The sequence below is a fragment of the Felis catus genome, chromosome B2 (genome assembly GCF_018350175.1).
Source record: "Felis catus isolate Fca126 chromosome B2, F.catus_Fca126_mat1.0, whole genome shotgun sequence".
Taxonomy (NCBI): Eukaryota; Metazoa; Chordata; class Mammalia; order Carnivora; family Felidae; genus Felis; species Felis catus.
The window spans coordinates 13472060-13491368 of NC_058372.1; the positions used below are offsets into that span (position 1 = coordinate 13472060).

A 19309-nucleotide genomic window follows, 5' to 3' on the forward strand; every position below is an offset into this window, starting at 1 on the left:
CTTGTCCTGCCACTTGAGGGCTCACGGCGGTGGGGAGGGAGGCTCTGGTTGGTCCGTGGTGAACCTCTCCCAGCTTGTGAGTGCTCGGCCCAGATTCGTCCAGGGACCGCGCGGTCGGACCCAGGTCGTACTTCTTCCTCGGGCTCAGAAGGCCTCTGGGAGTCAGGCTGTAAGGCCTGGAACTTGGGGCTCACCTTCAGCACCCCCTCCCCTCCCGTGCTGCCCTTCCCCCCCTCCCTCCCTCCACAGGTGGTCGCTTGACCTTTCGCTCAGCTTGGGCTCATAGTTTAAGAGTTAAGTCGCCACCCTTCAGGCACTTGATCTCCATTTACTGCCTTCCCCAAATTGCGATTCATGGAAGGCCAGTAGAAATTTTCCAAGGCCCCCCTCTACCTGGGCCCAATTTAAGTCTGGGACAAGCCCTACAAGGTGGGGGCAGGGTTGTCTCATATGCACATCCTTGCTACGAAAGCACTTCTGTTCTTCCACAGGCGCAAAAAGGGAAAGGCTCAGACCAGGGTCACGGCGCTACTAGGCCCCCTTCCTGCGAAGCCCACCTCCAGTTTTCTTGTCCACTTGTGTTTCCTCTACCTTCTCCCCGAGGCAGCGCTCTCCCCCTCCCCGCCGTCGGGGGCTGGGGCAGGGCAGTCCAGAGAGTGCCTGGCGCTTTCCCGGAGTCAGGGACAGACAGACTGGGGTTTAGGACCTTCTTCAGTTCCCCTGAACTTGGAGAACTGCTACAAGATCGGTGAGACCGGCGCCCAGAGAAAAACTCCCCGAGTTACTCGCCAGGACATGTCCTGATGGCCGAGGTTCCTGGGCTGCTCCTCAAAGCAAGGCGGCCTGTGCCTCTGGCGGTTTCTCTCAGAAGCCACCCCGGGCGGCCGGAGGGTCCACTCAGGGTCCCCGGCGCCACCTGCCCTCGCGGAGACAGGCAGCCGGGTTCTGCGGCCCCCGGGCCACCGGAACCAACGCCGCGCGCCCCTTCTGTTCTGCGCACGTGGGTGGCCGGGTGGGGGGGGAGGCCTCTCCAGCACAACTTCCTTGGCAGCTTCTCTGTTGTGTTTGCAGGGCCCGAAGCGGGCGGCGGGCCGAACGAAGTCACCCTCCAGGTTCCCAGGCCCTCCGCGTCGCGAGCCGAGCCGCCGTCCTCACCGTCCGCGCAGTCTCCCGGCGACGGCGTTGAGTCCCCCGTCGTCCAGTCCGACGAGGAGGGAGTGGAGGTGGACACGGCCCTCGCCACCCTGCACACCGACGACAGTGACTCGTAGGTGTGCGCGCCCCGCCCTGGAGGCAGGTGCCGTCCCCGAGGCTCCTGGTTGTGACGCAGTTGCCGCCGGTGCGAGGCCCTGACTGTACAAACCGCTGACAATAAAGCTTGCGGACTTCACCCCGACAGGGTACAAAGCCAGTTTGTGCGGAAGGGCTTCGAATTCCAATTTGTACAGCAGGGAGGGTGTCCACGCGGGCTGCTCCCGCGATCCTGAGTCCGTCCTCCCGAGCGTGGCCGTAGCCGGCCCCCGCAACGGCCACCGCACACGATCCGCTCCACCACTCCCTCCTTCCTCCTGCTGAGGAGCGGGTCGCACGCAGGGGCCCCTTGGCCACCACTGGTAGCCCGGAGCCTAGTGAGGGAGGGCGGCCCGGCCTGCTGTCGCGTCCCACGACGTGCCACTGGCCGGCGGGCGCAGGGAGTGAGAGCTAAGCCGCTTCCGTGGGGCCTAAGCGACGGGGTTTCCGAGAACCACCTGCAGACAGAATGGGGGGGGGGGGTCGCAGCCCTCTGCCCGTTCACCGGAAAACAGAGACCAGTCTCAAAAAAACTTCGTTTTTATTATTAAACCTTGTAGTACAAACCTGAAAAGTAAACAAAAAACTGGCAATAAACAACATGAAGTCTTCCCTCCCGCGGGAGGAGTGCAGAGCAGCGCTAATAAATTAAATGTCAAACTGTAAGCCAGAGGCAGAAGTTTACTGTCAAAAAGAGGGAAAGTACACAGCAAGGCCATAAAAACCGGACAACCACAGTGGAACACACGTGACTCTGTTTATGTAATTGTTAAATATTCCAAAAACAGTTCAGTCTTCTGCAACAACAACCGACAAAGTGTATCACAGGACGCTCCCGACAGTCCCACTGGCAAGCTCAGTGCATATGAGTAGCTACGGGCTCGATGGATCCAATTACGAAACAAAGGACAGCTCGTGAAAACAGTTCCCTTTTTTATTCCACACGTACTGTACACACAACCGGAGAAGGGCAACAGCTACTCCATTATTATTTTGTTGTTGTTGTTCAGTGATGTAAGCAGCACTTATAAATGTTACAAGAAAAACCCTGTAAGCATCCAATCCACCCGATGAAGAAACGGAAACGTAAGGCTTTTCTTCATCTTGTCCTCGCACCCTCCCCACCCCCCACCGAGAAAAAGGCTCAAGTATTTAAAACAATTTACAGGCGTATGTACAAAAGGGATGGGGTTCTTTTTTTTTTCTTTTTTCTTTTTCTTTTTGTTACAACATGAAGAGAAAAAATAGACAAGATGAGCGCAAATGCATTTTCACATTCAGAAAGAACTGCAGACCTCCTAGTGGCTCTAAGTGTGACCGTCAACGAAACGAGTTTAGAAAGAAAGATTAATGCTGACTTGTGAAGGTGTAAACCAAGCAGTGACATGAAGACGGAATGTTAGAGAGATTGCACGTCTAGGACAAAGAAGCACTTTCGGCTTCGATCACTTTTTTTTCCTTTTTTGTTTTTTTGTGGTTTTTTTTTTTTCTTAAGGATGCTATTGAAGGGTTTTTTGATAAAGTAGCCAACAGCACCAAAAAATAACAGAATGGATTTCCTAATGAAATCAGGCACAGGTTTCCCTCACGTGACCCCTCCAAGGCAGGCAGTCTGCTTTCTTCTCTCGCTCTCCTCTTTCCCTTAAACAGATGCATAGAGATGTGCTGGTAAAGAGAACCTCGTCGTCCGCTTCCGCATTTTGCCTCGGGTTAGGAAACAACGTCCGCCTTCAGCTGCCATAACCGCCCAAAGAAACAAAATGGGGGTTCTCCGGTTTTAAAAATTACAAACTCATTTTGCACATGACAGAAGAAAAGACAGCCAAAGTAAAGCCATTTCTTTTCAAGTTTTGTGTGTGTGTGTGTGTGTGTGTGTCTCCTATCCCTTTTCCTCGCTAGAAAAATCTGCTCACATGACTGGTTTTTTAAAATTTGTTCTCCAAACTTCACCCTCTTCGAAAATGGGTTAAAAAAGCCTTTTTTCCCCCCAAGTTACCAAAAAAAAAAACCAAAACAAAAAACAAAAAAACCAAAACAAAACAAAAAACCAAAAAGGCTTTTTTCAGCCACAGGGGCGATACAAATTAATACAGCCCCCTCAAGGGTTTTTAAAACAGTGAATATACGGCAGTTTCCAAAATCTGACTGCAGTATCTAGGTATTCTAAGTACAAAAAAAAGTTCAACAGTTTAATGCTAAAACAAAATTAGTTCTCTAAAACCAGAAGAAAATCTTCTTTAGAGCTAGTGCAAAGACAGCTTGTATCCTACAGCAAGTACTCCAAACTAGAATATCATAATTACAAAAAAATATATATCGATCGACACGGGTGTTGGCATCTTCACGACGAGCTCGAAGCACTTCGGGGGGAACCGGAGGAGGAAAGCCGGGGTGGCGGCACGTCCACGGTCGCCCTCTTGCGGGGCCCTCTTTTCGGTGTGGGTTTGCCGAGACGGTTCTCGATGCTGCCATTCTTACCAGACACTTTGCCGCAGATCTGATTGACCAGACTGATGATCTGCTCCTGTTTCCGGGAGAGAGGAAGACAATTAACAGACCAGAAGCACGCGATCCCAGACCCCTCCCGGGGTGACGCTCACCACCACAGCACAGGACCGGGGGGGCCACGGAGTGCTGCCCCCCGGAGGCGGTTCACAGACACCGGGAGAAGCGATTCTGAGGCGGCGGCTCGGGAACCAGGCCGAAAGATCCTTGAGAACCAGGCCCCTAAAGCGGGCCCCTTGCTTCTCACAGACACACCTGCCACTTCATGGCCCGGAGGGATGAGGGGCAGAGCACCTGCCGCAACGTGCGTCCTAGCCTCCGAGCCCCCACCACGGCACCGCCCCGCGGCCGGCAGGGTCACTGAAATCCCTTAAGTCCTACAACTGTACCCAGTACGTTGTGTCCCTCGCTCCGGAGCCTGGGCCACCCAAACAGCAAGAGCGGGTCACCGTCCCGCGGCCACACGACCCAGCCACCCGGGAGATGGCCTCCGTGCGCGGACAGGGTAACGGGGCTGCCCGCACCAGCACGCAGGGGCAGGGCTGCAGGGGGGCTGGGCTCTGCCTGCCCCCGAGGCTCACGGGGGCGTCCCAGAGGCTTCTTGCCCCGAAGAGGACAAGTGCCTAGGGCAGTGTCATTCCAGCTGCCCGGGCACTCGAGCCTTCCTTCACCTGGCCTTGCAGATAAATACACGTGTCTACTTCTGGATATTTCTGGCATCCCCTCCTCCGCGAAGGGGAGATGATTAGCAAGCATCCTTAAAGTCAACCAAGGGAACCATTTTGCTGTCAGAACCATGCAGTTTTACGAGAAACCGTGGAGGGAAATACCAAAATGGCATATGGCCAGACCTTTCAGAAGCACCTGCTCTGGACCAGGGTCAGAGGGAACCATGTGGACACAGGCGGGGGCGAGGAGGGGGGTTGCTTATCCTTCACTCAAAGGCCTGGGGTTCACCTGAGTCCGAAGCTGGCCCTCCCACAACAGGAGCCTCTCCTCACGGAAGTGGAAGGTGTTAAAGGCGAAGAAGTGAAAACCGTGTGGGAAGAAAGTGAAAAGCACCCTAGAAGCAACAGGGCCGCCCGTCTGCGCAAACGCTGTCTGTGGCCATTTTTTCAAGCACTTATGATAAACTTGCTAAAGGAAGATAAATAGATGAGCTGCTTTAAAACCTGTGGCTTAAGCTTTCGGGGCAGCACGGGCCGGGCAGGGCCCTGCCTACGCCCTGCGGCTCCCTCGGCCGGCCCGGGGGGCTCGGACCCGGGATCTGTGTGCCCCAAACACCGGGCCTTCCAACCAGAGCTGCGGTGCCCTCACAAGGCACTTCTGAAACCCAGCCAAGAACCAGAAATTACAGAGTTAAAAAGCACACAGCTTAACGAAGGAGCGGATTCAGATTCTCATTTACTAAAATTAGTCCAATGACGAAGTAGGCAGCTTCTATGCCCTTTTCTCTTACTCATCAAAGTGATTAAGCTTCACACAGACCCTACAGACAGGATTCTCTGTCCCATATTCCGGTCACAAAAGACAATGGGCTACAGATGGAAGAACCCAGATTTTGTAGAGCCTGAAACCCTGAGGGCGAAGCCCCCCAGCATGTGGGCGGCACCGCGTGGGCTGACCGTGCTGTTCTGATTCCCCGCTGAGGGTGTCTTTGTCGCGGGCTCTGATGTCCGCGGGTACAGCGGAGCAGCAGGGAGGTTATGCCTTCACGACACACACCCTAAAAGCCAGGCCCGGATCTGTTCTCAGCTCAAGCTTATTCCGCCAAAAGCTTATTACCCCCACCGACCCGCAGCCTGAGCCCCCACAGATGCGCCACCACGCCCTCCAGAGTCCTGCCCGGAGCAGAGACGTGTGACGCCAAACATGGTCACCTCACCCAGGACCCACCCCCACTGAGATCTGGGTGCGGGGGCCTGCGGGACAGAGGGGCCTACGGCAGATACAGCCCTGGGGGCGGGGCCCTGCTGGGGGCCTGGGAGGGCCTGGTGCAAGGGTGTGTGCAGCCGCCCAGGGTAGGGGACACAGCACCACAGTGATCTGAAAGGTGACCCCCACCCCCACCCCCCGCCCTCAAGAAATGTTCCGGGTCAGTCAAGACGTGAGACACGTCCTCCAGTCGCCGCGCAAGCAACTGCCCAGCAGCCCAAAGCGTTCATGCTGGACCGTGCCAGGAAGTCACCGAGGTGCGGGCCCACTGCTCGCTGCGGGGACAGCCCTAGCCCAGTGGCACCTGCTCTCCGTGCCGGCTGACGGACACCACCAACCGAGCGCGCGAGCGAGGGCTTCGGATGAAGTCTGCCTCTGCAGACGACCGGGGACTCAGCGACACAGGGGCCATCAGGGGACCGTGAGGCGCGACACCCCGGACCAGAGCAGAAGCACAGAAGTGGCGAGAACTGGCTGGACTGGCACTTATACAAAGCTGGAACGGGATCTGGGGAGCTGGATGCAGAAAGACAAGACTTCATATTTCCGCCCAGGGCCCTTGGATGAGGACCCAGAGCCATCCCCTGGCCTCGTGCGCGGCAGCCCCGCCGGGAGCCCAGCAGTGGCTTGTATCAGATGCTCCGCGTTCTTGACCTGATGTTGGTTACACGGGAGTTTCTATGGAGATGAAAGATGCCGGGCACGGTCTGCAGCACTTCCAGGAGTGACCCAAGGCGTCCGCGCCCCCACGCGCCCCCTGCCCCCACCCTAGCCCCGGGCAGATGGCGCAGTCACGAGGGTCACCGGCGCCAGGTGTCGGTCACCAGTGCAGCGGGATTCTCGGCAGACCCCGAGCTCCTCCTCGCACTGACCCCCACCCTGGTGGCTGCTCGCTGTGGGGGTGACCGCGGCAGGTAAAGTGCACGGCTATGGGAGGTGGTGGCCGAGGGGGCTCTGCAGGGCTGCAGCGAGGAAGGCTGTCTGGCCCTGGCCCCAGAACCCTAGAATCGGGCTTTTCCGGGAAAACCAGAGACAGCCTTGGCTCTGAGGCCCCTGAAGCGGCCAATGCCGCTCACAGGGGGCCCCCCACCCAGAGACAAGGCCCTGATCTTCCTGTGCTGTCCGCACCACGACCTGTCCTTCCCTTCCCTCACACCCCCCCCCCGCCCCCGTCTGCATCTGTCTCGCGATGGACATGCACAGGTGGCCCACCGTGCCCCTGGATCTGAACCCTGCCCGGAGGGGACAGCACAGTCCCTCATTTCCTCAGCAGCCTAGCCAACCAGTGGGGCCAGCACCCAGATCCCGCCCTTGTAAATGGAGGCCCTGGCGGCCACTGGTGCTGATGGAGACACTGTAGGGGAGAGTGGGCCAGGCTCCCGTGCAGGGGGAGGTGAGCCAGGGGTCCCCATTAACTGGAAGAAGAAAACTGAGATAGAACGAAGTTTGTGGAAGTAAACAAATCTCCCCATTGTTAGTTCCTAGGGCTCCCCAGGTCGGATCGGACACAGGCTGGACCCCCCCCCAACCCCACTTTCTGTGGAGTCAGGCCATCCAGACAGGGACCCAGCACCACACTGGGTGCCCTCAGCCTCCGTTCACACCAGCTGTTCACCTCTGTGGAAAGGCCGAGCAGGGCACAGGTCCCCCCGGTGCGGACTGACCTCATCGTAGCGGTACATCAGCTTCAGCCCTCGACAGGACTTCTGCTTCTCCACGTGGCGCAGAGCACACTCCAGGCAGAAAACCACGTTCTCGTTCTCCTGCACGACCTGTGGGAACAGCGGCGGCCGGTCCTGAGGTGCAGAAGCCATCGGCCCCCCCCCCCCCCGGAGGGAGCAGGGGCAACTCAGGGAGGCCCGACCCCAGCTAAAGTCCCCTCCCGATCTCTGCTGCCCCTTCCCAGGAGGGGTTCTCGCCAGCGACAGGCTGGAGGAGACAGGATGAGACCATGGTGCCGCTGATAAGCTCTCAGGCACTGGGCCTTCCGGGACCTTGTGCACACAAACCACCTGGGGAGAAAATGTGGCAGGGTGACCGGGAAACGCACCCCGAACATTTCAGCGGCGCGATCGATTCTGCTGGTTACCCAGAGGCTGCCCCCCGCACGCCCCTGGGGGACCCGATGCCTCTGCCCGAACCTGCCCCGAAACTCCAACTGCCTCCTGGGTGATCTGCAAGCCGGACAGGCCCCGACCGCCTGCCAGCCCGTGGGAAAGCCTCTGGCAGCGGGAAGCGCACACCAGGGCCTGGGGCCCAGGGTCCCTGTAGGCAGCACAGGGCCTGATCCGCCACAGACATGAAGATTTAGGGGTGGGGAGGGTGCAGAGGGACAGCTGGTTTGCATGGGGGCCCTCCCCCTGTCCCTGTCCCCATCCCCCCAACTTCTAGTCCTGGTCTCATTTAGAAGGAAATTCGGGAAAATGCTGCCTTCACACAGAAGACGCGAGAGGTTCACAGGCCTTTTCATAAAGACTGAGGAGAAACAGCCAGCCGCCGGAGTAAAGGAGTGACACTTAAGGGAAGAAACCCATTGCCTTTTAAAGACACTCAGGCTCAGGACAGGAATAGACAAAAATAGGAAACCGTAAACAAAAATACAATCTTATTACTAATCCAAGCACTGAAAGTTGTGAATCAAAATACAACCTCAATTTTTACCTATGAATTCAGGATGATACAAGCTTTCTTTTCTAAGTAACTTAATAAAGTTTTTTATTTATGTAAGAGAAAGAAAGGAAGCAAGCGTGAGCAGGGGAGGGGGCAGAGAGAAGAGAGAAAAAGGAGACAGGATCCCAAGCAGGCTCCACATGGTCAGCACAGAGCCCTACTTGGGACTCGAACTCAGAAACCGTGAGATCATGACCTGAGCCAAAAGCGAGAATCAGATGCTTACGGAGGCACTGCAACGTAGGCTTTCTTAAAACAACAGTCAGGCTGCTAGGAAATGCCTAGTGACAGCCTGAAAACAAACCCACGGGAACAGGCCAGTGCCCCGCACGGAGGTCGTGACAGTGCTGTTCATGGTCGTGGGAAGTAACAGGACACTTTCCCACGGGAGTAACTCCGTTCCAACACAAGAGGGACGCCCACGGGACTATGTGGCTTTTATGAGCCATGCTCACAAAGCATTTTAAAGACCCGGGGAAATGCTTATGCTTTTCTTTCTCTCAGAGAGCATGGCTCTTGATTTTCTCTCCTTAGAAATGCCTTGGAAAAGAAAGACTAAGGCGGAAGAAAACACAGATCTTCCTGGACTTCTAAGAGGGCTACACCCCGATCCAGCCGCTGAGAGCTGAAAACCTCCTAAAGCTGAAACTGCACATTAGGCAGCTAACCTCCCGGACAGCACGGCTCGGCCGGGCCCCCCTGACGCGTGCTCCCGACAGCAGTCTACGCTGGGCCCAGTCCCGCAGCACAAAGCCTATGTGACAAGACACCGCTGACTGTCCCGTGTGACTGCTTGAATGCCGTGCTGAACGTGAGACCGGAAGGGCTGTATGGGGCAGAGCGGTTGTGAGAGAATCGGCCGTTCAGCCTCGTGACTGCAGAGCTGGCTGGGAGCCGCGGTCACCGCTGCTCTGCGTCACACGGGGGACCCCGTGGCACATGGCGGGGGGGAGGGGTGAGGGCGCGGCTCTAAAGTAAAAATCCGAGTACAGTTTCCACGAAATGCCTACCAGCTTTGGACCATCGTAAAGTGGAAACGTCCTAAGTTGGGAAGCATCCGTGTGCACGTGTGTGGCCGCTGTGCATGCCATTCTATCCCCCCCGCTCCCCCCGCGCCCCCAATCAGGTAAGTCCTAACGCCCAGTACCTCAGAATGGGACTGTATCTGGAGGCGGGGCCCAGAACAAGGCAACTGGGGTAAAATGAGGTCACAGGGAGGGTCCGGTCCAAGTAGGACTGGTGTCCTTACAAGAAGGGGTTAAGACCTAGACCCTCCGGGTGAGGGCTGGGGGAGGGCACACGTGAAGAAGACCCGGGGAGACCGTGGCCATCTGCTCGCCAAGGACCTAGAGGCCTCGGACGAAACCCACACTACCGCCTCCCGGAGCCCAGACTCGCAGCCCCGAGAGTGGGGAGGGGAGGGGAGGGGAGGGGAGGGACGGTCGTCCAAGCCCCCCGCGTGCAGTACGGACTAACGCAGTTCTCCCCTTCTCTCAGCCTTCTGACTCCATGGGAGCAGCCGGGGGTCCCCCACCTCTGCAGGGCACCCGGCCGAGGGCTGGGGAACACGGTGAGGCGGCGTCCTCCAGCCACGAGGCCAGGAGGGGGACAGGGGTGTGCCTGATGCCCCGTGCCTCGGCCACCACGTGGGACGTCAGTGCCACGGCGAGTGTGAGGACACTAAGCTCCAGTCTCTGGGAGGCCGTGAGCACCGGGCACAGCTGCACGGCGTCCAGACGGCCCTGTGTGGGGGCGGCCACCCCCACGGGCCACACCAGCCCGCGGCCATTCCCCTGAGGTGTCCGAGCCCCGCTCTGGCCTGGGACGGCCGTGGGGAGACACAGTGACCGCACGAACACGGCTAAGCCCAGGGCTGGGCGGGCCGGGGACACCGGCGGGGCCGCTGTGGAAGCCAACGAGGACGGAAGCGGGGCGGACGACCGCAGGAGCAGCACTTCCGCCAGAGGCCAGGAGGCTGGAAGCAGGGCTGCTCCGCTGGGGGGACCGTCCGTTCTGCCCCAAGACAGCCCCAACTCCGCAGGGCAGCGCACTGGACCCTGACCCCGAGGCAAGAGCCGAGGACTCGCGGGGCCCAGGCCCTTCGTTCGGGGGCAGCGGCCTGGTTGGGGGGGGGGGGGAAGGACGGGCAGGAGTGCAGGGCAGAGGAGAGAGGAGCACGGGGCAGGGGCGAAAACCGTCCCGACCCGCGGCCGCACGCCCGGGCTCACCATGGACAGGTAGCACAGGTGCTGGCAGACCTGACACCTCCTCTCTGACGTCTCCAGCTGCAGCCACTTTCGAGGCTTTTTCTTGCCATCCGCCATGGCGCCGTTGCCGTCGTGGCTGCCGTAGCGCGCGGACGAGTGGAGGCCGGCCTCGAACAGCTGCCGCCGCTGCCGCAGCTCCGTGTCCCTGCGCGGACCGAGAGGGGGCGGGCGTCAGGGCGCCGTCGGGCCACGCCGGCCTCTGCCTCCGCCGGGCCCCGCCCCCCGGCCGGAGGGAGTCGCGCCCGGGAGGCGAGCTTCGGCTTCGGCCCTGAGCCGCCTCCACCCGTGGGGTCTCCCCTCTGACCGCGGAGGACGGAAGCCAGGACGGGGTCTCGGACTTGGCGGGAGCCACGGGCCACAAGCGGAGGCGGTGGGCGAGCCGGACCGCGGCGGGGCGGCGGGAGGGCTGAGTGGGGAGCACCGTGCGCCAAAATGGACGTGCGGGGCCGGGCTGGGCCCGGGGGCTGCGGGTCCCTCTCCTCTCGGGGGCCACCCCGCCCCCACTCCCTCCCACAGGCGGCTGACGTCCTGTTGAGGGCCCGGCGACAGGTACTAACCCCACACGTGAGGCAGCGAGAGAGCAAGAAGAAAAGCCACCACTCTCCCCCAAGTCTCCACCGGCGAGCACCAGGTGGGCCCCGTGGTTCCGAGAGTTGGCCCTTGTCCCGCCGCCCCCCCTTCCCCCTGTGCGCGGGACCGGCCTCGGTCTGTGGCTCCTGGGCGCTACCCTTGCCCTGCTGGGCCCAGAACCCAGACTCCGTCACCTGAGCTCATCCAGAAGGGCGGAGATGGTACTGAGAGTGGGGCCGTTCTCCTTTTTTGCTTCCGCTTGTGCAATCTGGTAGAGGAGCTTCTCCATGGAGAACGGCTTAGCTATGTGGCGACGCTTCATTTCCTGCAAGAGGGGGTCACAGCCTTCAGGGCAGATCTTCCTCACCAGGCGGCTGCCGGGGGTTCTCCCTCATTTGGAAGGTGGGGGGCCGTCTGAATTCTCAAACTCTGACTTCCATCTGGATTCAACGCAACTGGGAATCCTGGGAGCGTTCCTGCCCGCCTGGGAGACCAGCACGAGGCAGCGGGAAGGTCATCGCTTGGGGCCACCAACCACAAGGCAGGTGCCACGGATTTAAAATGGGTGCGGGGGCACCTGGTGACACACTTGGTCAAGCAGCCGACTTCAGCTCAAGTCATGATCCCATGGTTCGTGGGTTCAAGCCCTGCGTCGGGCTCCGCACGGAGGATTCTCTCTCCCCCTCTCTCTCCGTCCCCCACTCGCACTTTCTCTCTCACAATAAATACACCTAAAAATCCGCACCCGCTTCTCTTCTTTGAAGTTTTACCTTCAACTCGTTCCGTACTGTGTTCCCAACACCGTGCGGGGAGTCAACAACAGAATTCAAAACCTCTCATGATACAAACTTTCCTTTTAGAAAAAACCCCTCGGCTGCCTCTTAAGAGGTTTCAAAACTCATATTCTGAAACTCAGCGTCACCTTCACCTAACGTCAGACCCGCGCGTGCAGGGCCGTGTGCACTGCTGTGCACCCACGCGGGGGCTGGTCCCACCTTACCTTGGCCGTCTCGAAGCCCATACTCGTCCACTGGGTGGTGGCGAAGTGCACGGTCTCAGAGACGCTGTAGCCGCAGCACACTTTGGACACAAAGGACCCCGGGAAGCAGACGACAAACTGACCGCTCTGCTGCACGGTCCTGTGAACCTTGATCCCCTCCCTGCACAGCACCTCCGGGGAGATCTAGGGAGACAGGCCGGGCTCGGGGGCTTTCCTGGCTGTCGCCCCCAACCACTATCCGCCGCCCAGAGCCCCCCTTCTGTGACAGCTCCGCCAGCCCCTCCCCCAGCGAGTGGACCGACAGGCACCCCTGCTGGCCAGGAGGGGGGGTGTCGGGACAGAAGGGACCTGCTGGCCAGGAGTTGGATGAGGTTTAGTATTAAAGATTTGCTTCTCCTTTGAGAAAATAAAGACACAGGGGCGCCTGGGTGGCTCAGTCGGTTAGGCGTCCGACTTGGGCTCAGGTCACGATCTCGCGATTCGTGGGTTCAAGCCCCACATCGGGCTCTGTGCCGACAGCTCAGAGCCTGGAGCCTGCTTCGGATTCTGTGTCTCCTTGTCTCTCTGCCCCTGCCCCGCTCACACTCTCTCTCAAAAATAAACGTTAAAGGGGCCGCCTGGGTGGCTCAGTCGGTTAAGCATCCGACTTCAGCTCAGGTCATAATCTCGCAGTCCATGAGTTTGAGCCCCTTGTCGGGCTCTGTGCTGACAGCTCAGAGCCTGGAGCCTGTTTTGGATTCTGTGTCTCCCTCTCTCTCTGACCCTCCCCCGTTCATGCTCTGTCTCTCCCTGTGTCAAAAATAAATAAACATTGGGGCGCCTGGGTGGCTCAGTCGGTTAAGCGGCCGACTTCGGCTCAGGTCACGATCTCGCGTGGTCCGTGAGTTCGAGCCCCGCATCAGGCTCTGTGCTGACAGCTCAGAGCCTGAAGCCTGCTTCAGATTCTGTGTCTCCCTCTCTCTGACCCTCCCCCATTCATGCTCTCTCTCTGTCTCAAAAGTAAATAAACGTTAAAAAAAAATTTTTTTTAAATAAACATTAAAAAAAAATTAAAAAAAAAATAAAATAAACCTTAAATTTTTTTAAAAAAGAAAAGACAGACACATAATTCCTAAGAACAACAAAGATCTGCATGGATACCGGCCTAAGAGGGACAACGGTCCCGCAGGGGCACGGCCTCGGTGAAGACCCGGCCCTGTCCCCATGCACCACTGCCAGGTTCGAACGGGGTAAATGGATACCACCTGGGTGGCTGCTGGGAGGCCTCTGGAGCCAGGAGAGCACAGGGGTGCAGGCTGGGGGCCCCAGGCCCAGCACATCGAGGGGCTGCTGCTCCCCTTTCTCTGGGCTGAACCCAGAGTGAGCAGGGCCCTGCAGGGACGGGAGACTGAGGCGGGGGTCAGCAGAGGCCAGAGGGGACCTGAACTCAGGCGTCAGGACACAGCTCAAGGCTACAGACCCCCAGAAACTCAACTGGCCCAGGACTTCCTGAAGACAGGGTCAGAAGCCCCTGTGCTGGTCCTGTGACGGTGAACATCCCCGACCGGTAGCCCAGTCACCCAGGTGCCCAGCAGGTGGGGACGGCAGGGCACAACAGAGCCAGAAGACCACCCGACACAAGCCCGTGGCCCCCGCCTCCTCGATTGCCCGGTCTCCACTTACAGAAAAAGCAGGCCCTGAAACAGACTCAAAGGCCAGCTTGGGCCTCATAAGCCCGGAACCCCGTGCCGTCTGAGGGAAACACCGCTTTCGTAAAAGAGAACAGGTTGGCTTGCACGGATCCCCGGAGGGTTCATTTTTCAATGTCCTCTTTGCCTCTGGGGGGCAGGCCAGCAAGGAAAGGGACTCGATAAGACCGCTCGGAGTTGGGTCCCAATCCTGCATGCCCGCTCCCGGCCAGCATCCGCGGCCCCGGGCAGCGGGGGGGGGACCTACCATGACGTTGCTCTCCAGCATCTGTAGCCCTGGGGTACCGTTGGCTTGCAGCAGGGTGTGGACCACATCCTCCAGCTTGTTCTCCTCCTCAGCAGGAATGCAATACCTGGGTTGTGTGGGAACACGGGCGGGACACAGCCTTGACATGGAGCCTCTGCCCGGGGAGCGCTCGCTGGGCCCACGCTGCAACCCTCCGTCCGAGAGGGGAGCGAACGCCGGCTTGCAAAGTGGCCTTGGGGGGTAGCCGGGAGGAGGAACGCACCCCAGTGACTGGCGCCCCGCTTCCCAGGGCGACACCGCTGCTCCCAGCCAACGCGGCCAGAACGCAGCCACGGCGGGCGAACGCACCCGTCACGTGGAGCTGAGCTACACATGAGCCAAAAAGCCTTCAAACCCAAACCAGATGTCGAAAGCCGCCTGGAAATCAGATCTAGACACACATGCAGACGCGATCAGCCTCTGCTAAGTGCCCTAAACCTTCAGAGGACACGACAGGACTCCGGCGCTGGTCCCCCGGGCAGCTGAGGGCTGCAGCGGCCGGAACGGGCGAGGGGACCCCCGTGTTCTCCGAAGAGGAGTCCAGCCTGTGCACTCGCCACCTCACGGCCAAGGCTGCAAGGACACCACAACGGCTGTGAAATCCTGGAACGGGAGCTGGTAAAAACCCAGGGGACAGAGGAGCACATTCCCGGAGGGAGCCGGGTGCCAGGAGCCAGCCGGGCTCAGCCGGCTGAGGGCACAGGACGGGCGCCACCACGAGAGCCACATCAGGCAAGCTGCACAGGCAGACAGAGGGGCCAGGCCGCAGGGGCAGGGGACAGAGCAGGCCTTTCTGGCCGGAGCTAAGGAGCCGCAGGGATGCTGGGGGGAGGGAAGGCTGAAGTCGTGGGCAGAACTTCACCAACAGAAGAATCTGGAACCTCACCGTGTTACGGGGAGGGGGGGAATCGTCACCAGTGTCCCAAGAGGGCCCACCAGGGACACACTCCTGGCACGGTCCTGACTGGGCCACAGGCCAATGAAGCCACTGACCTCCCTTCAGGGGAGTCGGCCAGGCAGCTCACATCCTGCCCCCGAGACAACCAGTTCCAAACGTCCAACCTTCCCACGGGCCCACTGGCTGGCCATCCATCGCCACCGGAGTCTGTGAGGCAACCCTGCCCTTGGAGGCCAAATCCTGCTTTCCAGTCGCCAAGCACCACATTCACGTTCTCTGTAAATGCTGATTTCAACGCCCGTGTATCCTACTCCTGACCTGTGACTGAAATCCAGGCGTTCTAACCTAAATCACCTGTTTTAAGAAAAATCACACACCATCAAGTCCCAGGGTCACATCCCGGCCTCCTCTTCACTCTCCACCAGCAGGGTTTCCGGGGATGAGGCTTCCAAAAGCCCACGGAGTCCGACATCTCCCCACCTCTAATACACGGCCAGGCGGCGAGGACGGCCTCGCAGCCACAGCACCTCACCGCCCCTCGCCCCTGTGTGCAGGGCGGGCCGGGTCACAGGCCTGGGCGGGACCCTCTGCTCCCCAAGCCGGGCGTGGCCACAGAAGCTCATCCACGGGAACAGCCCTCCAGATGAGCAGGCCGCACACCCCTGCACGCCACGCACTCTGTCTCGGGCCACCAGCCCCCGCTCCGGTCTTCCCGCACGATGCCAAGGACCCCCCATTCTCGGTGGCGAAGCCCCCACAGGGGTCCCCCGGTCCCGCCAGGCTTCGACACTAAGCACACCTGTGGGAACGTGGCCCGAGAGCAGGGGAGTCCTGGTGCGGAGGCTGTGGCAGAGACAGGCTCCCGGGGGGAGAGCACCAGTTGTGCGACTTGGCGTGTTTTAATAAAGAATGCCGAATCACCCCCTCAGGACAACAGCTGCAGTTAGTGTGGGACAGATGTGGTGTTGGTGGCTTGTCAGGTGACAGGACAGCCTGACTACGTGCAGTTATTTCCCATCTGCCACCGGGAAGGAAGGGCCCAGAGCACCGGCCGTGGATGGGGACGGGCGGACAGGGCAGGGTCACAGGTGGGCACCCAGGCAGCGGTAAGAGAAACCCGTGCCTCTCCCACAGCAGGGACCCGCTCCCAGGGACACCTGTGCTCTGTGGCAGCGACGGGTCGGACACCCGGCTGTAGAGATGCCAAAAATAACCTCACACCAGGCCCGGGAGAGGACGGTTTACACTGGGTGAGGGGAAGGCTGGGGACCCAGCACAAACACTCCACCTTCTGTGACACCCCTAACTGCTCTTACCCCTAACAGGACACGAAGTCCTAGAAAACACCACCAACAAATAACGTCCTAGAAAAAAAAAACAAGGGTAAGCAGGCAGCTGACAAAAAAGGAACAGAAACGGCCAATAAGCACACGAGACGATGCTCAACCTTGCTCACCATTCGAGCAAATCAAACCTCCTTCGAAACCTTCCTGCCACCTCAAGCGCTTCCAAGGGAGCTAAGAAATCCTGTGACTGAACCGGGGGGCACAGGACCAACCCACACAAGCAAGCTCCCGGGGGCGGTCAGCCGCCTGGTGAGAGGTGGAACTTTCCGGAACACTGGGGCCCCCATGGCAGGCGTACTCACCAAATGCAGTCAGCACCAGTGTGTAAGTAGTCGATATAGGGAAGGTGGTTTTGGTCTCGAGACCAGCATGAGGTAGAAAAGACCATGCCGATGTTTAGCCAGGGAATTGTCACTCCTGCCAAGAGGGAGAGAGGCGTTACAGAGGACAGCCACACGGTCCCTGAGTGACGGCACCTAGAAACCCCTGCCTTCTTCCCAAGCGGAGAGAAATAGAAAGAAACAGGACTCAAAAGTCAGACGACACCGGTGAGAAGGTGCTCGCTCCTTCCTGTTAGCTACGCAGAAAGGAAGCCAAGGCAGGCAGACACGGTTACAAAACGGTTTTTAAGAACATCTTCATCTGTGAGTTTCGGCGGGAAGCCCTAAGATGCCCCGAGGGGCAGCACACGCGGACTGTCATCCACCAGCCACGTGCCGTGGCCCGCTGAACCTCAGCTCAGGACGCCCCACAGACGTGTCGACCTGAACTCCTGCGTGTGCTGGATGGAGGCAGGAAGCTCAGGCCCCACTCTCTGGGGAGGCCTCGAGGAATCGCCTGCTCCCCCCGCCACTTCCCAGCGTGTGGAGGGGCCCAGCCGTCAGTGACCACAACCCCCAGTGACCACAACCACCTGGCTGTCCCTGCCCTCTGCGAGCAATCGATCACTTCTGAGCCCACACCAGCCCTAAGAAGTCAGGACATCAGCTTTGAAAATACCAATTTCAAGATGACACCTTGGCCACGAAGTGTCTCCCCCGCTTTTAGATGCTACCATTCGGTTCACCTTTGCACACTTTTCTGACTTCAACAATCCCATTCCTCTGCACGCTAAAGACCAAAGCTTCCAATCTACGTGATCTACGCCGCTAGCCTCCTGTCCCGTCCTGGTCGTTTGGGGCAAGGGGCCTCAGGACCCGGAAGACGGCGGCCGCACCAGGCTTACCAGGCACAGCACCGAGGTGACGCAGGATGGACCCTGTGTTATTGGGGAGGACGGTGAGGTTCCATCCGTGCCTGCGGCAGAGGAGAGCAGAGGGGCGTCACAGACTGGCAGGGGGGGACACCGCCGAGGCCCCCAAGTGCAGGCCAGAGTATAGGACGTTACCTTGAAAACGGTTCTGATTTTCCCACTGGGAATCCGCTGCCGTGAGTGTTGGTGTCCACCTTGCCACAGTGCACGGCCACGTGGCAATCCTTCTCTTCCACGAGCCTCCAGTACTCTTGCTGCGGGGAGAGGAGAGGCCCGGTCGGCACCGTGCCGTGCGCGAGTCACGGAGCGCGGGTCGGCGCGAGGCCATCGACGTGCGGCCGAGGAGCCCGTCCCACGGGAGCGGCGGGGCGCCTCCGACAGCACAGAGTAAGACGGGGGGGTCGGATCGCCCGGGAGCAGACACATCCCCACAGAACCGCGGACGGGCGCCAACCGATACTTGGTCACCGCGTTCAGCAAAACGCCCACCGGCAGGTGCACAAAATCCACACGATGCAGGACTCGGCCTCTCAAGGGAAGGCCGTGCGGACACGTGGATGAACCCCGAAGACCCGAGGCTGAACGCGGTGAGCCGAGCACAAAGGGACAGGCGCCGTGTGATTCCACCTACACGGACACACGGCACCACGGTCAAAGAGAGAGAAAAGAACGCTGGCGGCCAGGGGCCGGGGAGTTAGCGTTCAGCAGGAACAGAGTTTCGGTCTGGGAGAATGAAATCCCGGAGACGCATGGTGGGGACGGTCGCGTGGCAACGTGAAGGCACTGAATGCCACTGAACTGCACACAGAGAGAACGGCTGAGGTGGTTACGTTACGTTATGTGTATTTTTACAAAGTCTTAGAAGTCATTTACACGGGGCACCTGGGTGGCTCAGTGGGTTCAGCGTCCGACCCTTGATTTCTGCCCAGGTCACGATCTCATGGTTTGTGGAGTTCAAGCCCCACATCGGGCTCTGCGCTGACAGCATGGAGCCGGCTCGGGATTCTCCCTCTCCCCCTCTCTCTGCCCCACCCCAGCTTATGTTCTCTCTCTCAAAATAAATAAACTTAAAACTTTTTTAAGTTATTTATACGAAAAGCAGGGGGAAAGCAACGAGAGGAAGGAGGGGGAAGCCGTCCCCCCATCATCCTATAAAGAACACGGCCTCCAGGTCGGCCATCTTGACAGACACACACTTTCCTCCCTTCCAGTCACGGGTGATCCTGACTTCTCAGCCCCATCTATGCATCAGAATCACCAGGAGCGAAGGCTACTTCCACCCGGACTGTGATCCAGCCAACTAAATCGGACAGGGTGCCAGGGGGGATGTCACACGACCAGTTTTAAAAGCCTACCAGGTGGCTGTAAGGAGTCCTACCCAAACAGCCAGGGGCGGAGGGGGGTCAGGAACATGTTTTGCCAACAGCTAAGATGTGCTCAAGTTTCCCACAGGCAATGCCCCCAACTCAGAGGCCTTTTTTGTTTTCAATTTTCATTCCAGAAGCACAGCATCATCTTCCCTAATACCTTGGCAGACCCCATTTAGCTGGAACCACACGGAAAGGAGGAAGCCTAGCGAACAGGCAGCGGGTGTCACGACGT

At 59.2% G+C, this 19309-nt stretch overlaps 2 protein-coding genes across 10 annotated transcripts in view; one reads left to right on the forward strand and one right to left on the reverse strand.

Moving 5' to 3' along the window:
* DTNBP1 (dystrobrevin binding protein 1) overlaps positions 1–1390 on the forward strand; it is a 131655-nt gene extending 130265 nt beyond the window's left edge. For both annotated transcript variants that reach the window (XM_023253668.2, XM_023253667.2), the window contains one exon: positions 1072–1390. In XM_023253668.2, the coding sequence (XP_023109436.2) occupies positions 1072–1271 (200 nt within the window). In that variant the 3' untranslated portion in view covers positions 1272–1390. The remainder of the gene's footprint in view (positions 1–1071) is intronic.
* A 424-nt stretch (positions 1391–1814) lies between these two features.
* Positions 1815–19309, reverse strand: part of JARID2 (jumonji and AT-rich interaction domain containing 2) — a 274188-nt gene continuing 256693 nt past the window's right edge. For all 8 annotated transcript variants that reach the window (XM_023253662.2, XM_045057089.1, XM_023253664.2 and 5 more), the window contains 9 exons: positions 17843–17961; positions 17681–17751; positions 16758–16872; positions 14173–14278; positions 12238–12420; positions 11432–11562; positions 10629–10812; positions 7395–7502; positions 1815–3814 (listed from right to left, as the gene is read on the reverse strand). In XM_023253662.2, coding sequence (XP_023109430.2) covers positions 3632–3814; positions 7395–7502; positions 10629–10812; positions 11432–11562; positions 12238–12420; positions 14173–14278; positions 16758–16872; positions 17681–17751; positions 17843–17961 — 1200 coding nt within the window. In that variant the 3' untranslated portion in view covers positions 1815–3631. The remainder of the gene's footprint in view (positions 3815–7394; positions 7503–10628; positions 10813–11431; positions 11563–12237; positions 12421–14172; positions 14279–16757; positions 16873–17680; positions 17752–17842; positions 17962–19309) is intronic.